The sequence below is a fragment of the Dromaius novaehollandiae genome, unplaced genomic scaffold, assembly GCF_036370855.1.
Source record: "Dromaius novaehollandiae isolate bDroNov1 unplaced genomic scaffold, bDroNov1.hap1 HAP1_SCAFFOLD_41, whole genome shotgun sequence".
Classification (NCBI taxonomy): domain Eukaryota; kingdom Metazoa; phylum Chordata; class Aves; order Casuariiformes; family Dromaiidae; genus Dromaius; species Dromaius novaehollandiae.
Window position 1 is genome coordinate 628,631 of NW_026991492.1, and position 6,730 is coordinate 635,360.

A 6,730-nucleotide genomic window follows, 5' to 3' on the forward strand; every position below is an offset into this window, starting at 1 on the left:
TGGAGGGCTCCAGTCCCACCTTCCATGCAAAGCAGGGTTGGTTGGAGCCCTCCAGTCTCTGGAGATTGCTGGACTGTGCCTGACCCTGGTTACCACCCCCAAACGTGGTCTGCTCCCCTTGTCCGGGCACCATGGAACAGCACCTCTTGTCCGTGGGACACTGCCCTGCCTGCCTTGCTGGCACCCTCGGCTCCTGGCTCTGCTTACCACACAGAAGCTCTTCCTGTTCCTCCAAACATCCGCAGGGCCCCCCATCACAAATGATACACAAACAGTCCAGCTGCCCCCATTTCCCCATGCATCCCTGGATTTAGCGTTCTGTCTTCTGGTTACTGCACCATGGACCATCCATCATTTTCAAGGCTCCACTCACTGCCCACTCCAGGCACACACTGTCCCTGGAGATCCCCCAAGCTCTGCTGGGGCTCCAGTTCCCCTCCAGAAGGATGGGCATCACTCATCAGCACTGTCACCTGTGGGACAGCCCCAAGCAGGCAATTCAGAGACCATTCCCCATCTCCACTGGCACTGGTCACTGAGAAACGAGCCCTGAATCCAGCCCTTTGTCCCTAACAGATCACACTGGGACTATAAGCTTGTGCCCCAGAGCCCATGGAGTTCACAAGCAGCGCAGCAGGCCCTTTTGTGGTGCAATCTCTTGGGTGTATTTTTGACTCCATCTTCTGAAGAAAGGCCAGACTTCAGGCATGTCACTAAGGAGATGGCCTTTTACTACAGCAGTGCTATGCTGGAGGCCAGGTCTGGCATCAATGTGCCAAATGCCTGGTCCTGCCTGTGCTCACAGGAATGCACGGGGAAACACAACCCTCCCACCACCACGTTGGGAGAGCGCTTAGGCCTATACACACATCAGAGCACAACGGGACAGTTTGGAAGGGAGGAGACCAGCCCTGGAAAGAGAAAGTCCTGCTGCTGTTGGTGGACAGGTCTTCAGGAAAGCTGCAGCCCTCAGGCCAAGGCTGTGGCAAGGCAATGCCTGCTGTGGTAGTGCTAAAACAGACACTGCCAAAACCAGACTTTCCTCATTTCGCTGAGGGCATCCAAGAGATCTCAGACTAGCAGGATCTGAGGTTTCCTCCACCTCTGCTGATGAAGGGGGAAGCCTGGCTTCCTGCTTCAACACAGTCTCTGGGTCCGATTCAAATGAGAGATTCCTGAGGAGATCTGATGTGAACCAGAACATTTTTTCTTTTCACATGAATGTAAAAGAGAAAAGTGAGAAAGAAAGAAATGCACAACACACAGCCTTCATGACAGATACCCTGGGGTGTGTATGTAGTGGGACACTTATTGGTGCTGACCTTGTTCCCACTGGATCAATTTTTCAGGGCATCCTTCAGCTCCTTGTTCCTCATGCTGTAGATGAGGGGGTTCACTGCTGGAGGAACCACCGAGTACAGAACAGCCACCACCAGATCCAGAGCTGGGGAGGAGAGGGAGGGGGGCTTCAGGCAGGCAAACACTGCAGTGCTGATGAACAGGGAGACCACGGCCAAGTGCGGGAGGCACATGGAAAAGGCTTTGTGCCGGCCCTGCTCAGAGGGGATCCTCAGCACAGCACTGAAGATCTGCACGTAGGACACCACAATGAAAATGAAACACCCAAAGCCTAAAGAGGCAGTAAACACAAGAAGGCCAAGTTCTCTGTGGTAGGAGTCGGAGCAGGAGAGCTTGAGGATGTGGGGAATCTCACAGAAGAACTGTTCCACTGTGTTGCCTTGGCAGAGTGGTATTGAAAATGTGTTAGCAGTGTGCAGGAGAGCATTGATAAACCCACTGCTCCAGGCAGCTGCTGCCATTTTGACACAAGCTCTGCTGCCCATGAGGGTCCCACAGTGCAGGGGTCTGCAGATGGCAATGTAGCGGTCATAGGCCATGACAGTGAGAAGAGAATGCTCTGTTGGAAACAAGAAGAGAAGCAGGAAGACCTGGGCAGCACATCCCAGGTAGGAAATGGCCCTGGTGTCCCACAGGGAATTGGCCATGGACTTGGGGACAGTGGTGGAGATGGAGCCAAGGTCGAGGATGGAGAGGTTGAGGAGGAAGAAGTACATGGGGGTGTGGAGATGGTGGTCGCAGGCTATGGCTGTGATGATGAGGCCGTTGCCCAGGAGGGCAGCCAGGTAGATGCCCAGGAAGAGCAGAAAGTGCAGGAGCTGCAGCTCCCGTGTGTCTGTGAATGCCAGGAGGAGGAACTCATTGTAGGAGCTGCTGTTGGACATTTGGTCCCACTGGGCTTTGGGGATTGGCTAAGGAGGAAAAGACATTGACAAGTTAGGAGAGACGTTCCAAGGGAAAAAAAAAATATCTCATTGAAAACACCACATCGCCTCTCTCTCTTTTTGGAGGATCATTGGGTGGGTACTTTACTTGAGGTCTGGTTTGTGCTGGCTGAGTGTGCTGTGAGGAGCAGAAGCCTCTGCCCATGGGCTGCAGAGGAGTCAGTCCTGCTGTACGGTAGTGGGAACATGGGAACATGGGTAAACAGCTCTGACTCTCATAATTTCTGTCAAATAAAATCTGTTCATCATGTGGAAGGTCTTTTCAGTGTCTACACTACCTGCTCTAAAGAATGAGGGTTGAGAAACAGAGTTCTGGGGAATTTTTAATATTGTTTTTCTTTTAGATGCCCCTGTTACCCCTGGGCAGTGTTCCTCAAAGGCAGAAATTCTCAGCATTTCTACTGTGAGTCATTTTTTTTTTTAAAAAAAAAGATACACTGCCACTTGGTACAGAGTGAGGATAGTTTGTCTGTTCGTTAGCCTTGTTCCCAGCTGTCCTGTGCTCACAGTGCTTTGAGCTGGAGGACCATCACTCTCATACGTTTCACTACAAAGAAACCAGCCACTGCTAAGAGCAGATAACTCTAGTTTCAAAACCACAGCTGTCCAACCCTTTCTCCCTTTCTCAGGGCACCAGGGGGAGGTCTCCACACTCCCCTTCTAGGCAAGGACACACAGGGCTCTTTTCAGCTGCCGGTATACAGTTTCCCAATACCATCTCCATATTCTCAGCATCTCTACAGATTCTTCATGGATCTCTCAGACATCAGAGAAATGCCATGAAGCAGCGGTGCCCTTCTGGAGGGCAGCTCAAAGTCTGGCAGGACGTGACACGGAAATGGTCAAAGGACGTTAGGACTGAGGATGGGCTCTCCTTAAGGGAGAGTCACCTGAACTCCTAACCCCACAGACTGCATTTCCTGGAGTCACACAGGTTAGAAGGAGGCTGCGGACACCTCACTCCGAAGTAGACCCCTCTCTTGCACAACTTGCAGGGCAGGTGTCAGATCTGCAGCTGAAAACCCAGCAGCACCAGGGAGCCTGAGAGAAGAACAGGGGCAACATGGAGAGGAGGGGAAACAGGGAGCAACACCATGATCCTGCTGCCAAGGGAGGCAAGGAGAGAGAGGCAGATGGGCACTAAGGAAAACCTTCACCTCACCCAGCTGGACATGCCACATCACAAACGGTGACATCACAGGGCAGTCGCTCTCAGCCCCTTTGTCGGGCAGCAGTAAACAGGCCCGCGGCAGGAGAGAGGCCCCTCTCCTCTGCTGGAGGTCTGGCTGCAGAGGAGGGGGCTCATGCCCCAGACCCCATGGCTGTCAGGGCAGAGGCTCTGCTGGGTGGGAGAGGAGACATGGGAGGCTTGCTTGGAAGAAGCTGTCTGCATTGCAGGGACTGACCAAGACTTGCTCAAATCCATTCTCCCATGATGATTCTGTTGGCAGTGCCCTCTCATTCCCTGCCCATCTCTGCTGCCTGGAGCTGTCCCTGCTGGCAGCTCTTTCTCTGTCCCAGCATCCTTTCCCAGTCAGTGCTCCCAGACCCCATCCCACCCTCTGTGTGCTCAGTTCTGCCCTACAGAAACCTTCCAGGACAGGGCACTGGGCACAGGTATCTGTTCTCACAGGTCCTAAGGAGCGGGTCAGAAAAACTCTTATAAAGCAATAAAGGTGCTGCTGGTGCTGTCTCTAGGCTGAGGTGGGGTTGAAGGGGTTTGCTGGAGTTTCTCACAGAGCTATTGATCTCTGAGAGTGAAGGTTTGGGAGTCCACGTTCCTTGCCAAACCAGAAAGCTTCTTCCTCTTTCTTGTCTCCCTGCCAAAATTCAGATGTATTCTTTCTAGTTTTAGTAGTACTAATGAGCTTTTACTAGAAGGAAAACTCCTTCCCTTTCAATTAGCCTTTTTTTTTTTTTAATCTTCCTCTGAAAAGACCCTTTGGACATAACCTGTGCATGAGCTCGAGCTGCTGGTACCCCTGACCCATGCATGGCCTTCTTGACAGGAGAATGAACCTGTCCTGCCAGAGGTCACTGAATTCATGACTCAATCTACCAATTATAGGATGGACTGGGTTCAGAAGACACCCCCAGGAACCTCAGTAGCATTGCCCTGCAGCCAGATGCTTACCGTGTCAAGGGCTGTGAAGATTTCTCCCACAAGGAGCACTCAGCTGTCATCTCACTCCACACTGCCTTGCACTCCTCTCTGCCTTCTCTCATCTCCTGTCAGCAGCAGCAGGCAGTGCCCGCAGCCCTGCTGCTCTTGGCAGAGGAGCTGCTCCTGCACACAGCTGTCTCTGGGCAGTGCTGCCAGGTTGTCATGAGCTCCCTCCATCCCAGGAGCCTGGACCCACTCAGGAGCAGAGGCCCAGCTGAAGTTCTGAATTTCTCTGTCCCTTGTGCTCCCTCCTCCTGGGAAATATTCCCTGAGGCAGACTAAAATAATCATCTCATTGTCCTTTGCTAAAGAGTGGAGAGAGACAGATTGCAACATTGCAATTTCTTTCATCACAGGATGACTATCTATGAGAGGTGGAAATGTCCCACTCTGGAAGGCCCTATTCCCATCTCTTTACTGGGCAGGACATCTAGGCAGGGACAAGAAGGGAGATCATGGACACAGGGTTCAGGTGTTGATTCAGATGAGTCAATCTGGGCATCTCATGCCAGTTTAGAAGCCCTTGGGATGCAGTGGGACTCAGATCCCTGCTGTGAACCCCACAAACACACAGGATTCCCCTTACCAAGCTGAAGTGAGCACAACAGACGTGTCTGCATGGGAGCTCCTTGTCTAACCCCCCCCCCCCATCGTAATCACTGGAGATGGAGGGTGGGAGTCAACTGCTCACACACAAACACCTGGGGACATTGGAAGAGACAGAGGTGGTCCCAGGCATGTGCCAGTGTCTGTTTACTCTAATGGAGCGACTAGGAGACCCACATCCTTCTGGAGCATGAGGTGGGGGCCAGCTGGGGAATCTTCTTGGTCGTCTCAAATGACCCTGGATGCCTACTACAACTAAAGCTCATCTCACTGGGGAGCTGAGACATCTGAAGATCCCAATGCTAAAAACAGCTGTTGTGGGTCAGTGCAGACACTTGATTTAATGACACAGAAATAGGCCTGTGGGGCCATCTCAGATGCCTGGGGTGTCCAGGATAACCATGTGTCCCTACTAGATACAGCACGGGACCTACAGGAAAACTATGCCCCTTCAGAGTGGTTGCTGGGCCAGTGTCCCAGGGCATCTCAGGTTTCCTGCCTGTGCCCAAGCAAATGAATCCCACCACTGTCTTTAGGCAAAATCTGCACTGTCTGCATCCAAGCATGCTTCATAAATGGGAGAGGCCCATCACAGCAAGGTCTCCACTCTAGTCTCTGCCCTCTCAAACCCTTCTAGCTCTCCTTCCCCTGAATGTCTTCTCACCCCCCAATATGATAAGAACAGGCGCTGGGCTAACAGTGTCCTCAGGGTGGCTGGATCACGGGCTGCCCAGGCCCAGGGGCTTCTTCAGTTGCATCTTGTCCTGCCTGGAGATCAGCTCACCTCTGTCACAGGCCCCAAAGTGCTGCAGACTCAGCTCAGGCAGCAAACCCCTCTCCTGGCATTCCTGCACAGCCCAGCTCTGCTTCTTCCTGCCTCGGGCACTGCAGGGTTTGCTCTCTCAGTAGGAACCTCCTTTCACCATTACATTGCCACCTGCTATCCATGCCAGCATGTCACCACTTGCAATCAAAGCCTTTGCATACACGAGGTCCTTGGTAACATGTTTCCTGAGACAAATCTTCAGCAGGCACCAGAGCTGAGGTGCTGAAGCCAACACATATATGCAAAGACATGCAGCCTGGGGTGCAGGCAGGAGCAACTGGAGATGTTTATGCTGTCACAGGAGTGCCACATTGTTGGAATAGCTGAGCTGTGGTGGGATCACTCGCATGACTGGAGTCCTTCAATGGCAGGGTGCAAGTTCTTTGGGAGAGACCACCAGAGAAAGATCAGGAGGGGGTTCCCTATGTGTGAAGGGGCATCTTGGATGTATGGAGCTCTTCCATGGGATGGACCAAGGGAGGCAGCTCTGAAGGGCTGAGGAGCTCAGCAAAGCCAGCAGGTAAGGACAACATCCATCAGGCACAAGAATGCTCCACAGGAACAGTTTGTAAAGCTGGTAGACATCTCTGGACACCAGCGTGTCTAAACAGGGAGCTCACACGTGAGCTCTAGGGCAATAAGGCAGCATACGGAAAGGGGAAGAAGGCAGAGGCTGCAAAGGAGGAGTTTAGAAATACTGTCCAGCAAAGTAGGGATGGTGTTAAGGAAGCCAAAGCTCCCCTGGGACAGGGACACTTGCAGGGGATGTGAAGGGCAGGAAGAAGAGCTGCTACTGCTTCAGTGACAGCAAGAGAATCAACAAGGAAATGT

The 6,730-nt window shown here is 52.6% G+C and overlaps 1 protein-coding gene across 1 annotated transcript; it reads right to left on the reverse strand.

The window, feature by feature from the left end:
• Window positions 1–1,337: 1,337 nt before the first annotated feature.
• LOC135326929 (olfactory receptor 14A16-like) lies at window positions 1,338–2,243 on the reverse strand. The gene has a single exon (XM_064504570.1). The coding sequence runs from the start codon at window positions 2,241–2,243 to the stop codon at window positions 1,338–1,340; it is 906 nt and encodes a 301-aa protein (XP_064360640.1).
• Window positions 2,244–6,730: the final 4,487 nt, after the last annotated feature.

Coding starts and splice junctions, on each gene's coding strand:
- LOC135326929 (XM_064504570.1), bottom strand. CDS start 2,243: ATGTCCAACAGCAGCTCCTACAATGAGTTCCTCCTCCTGGCATTCACA.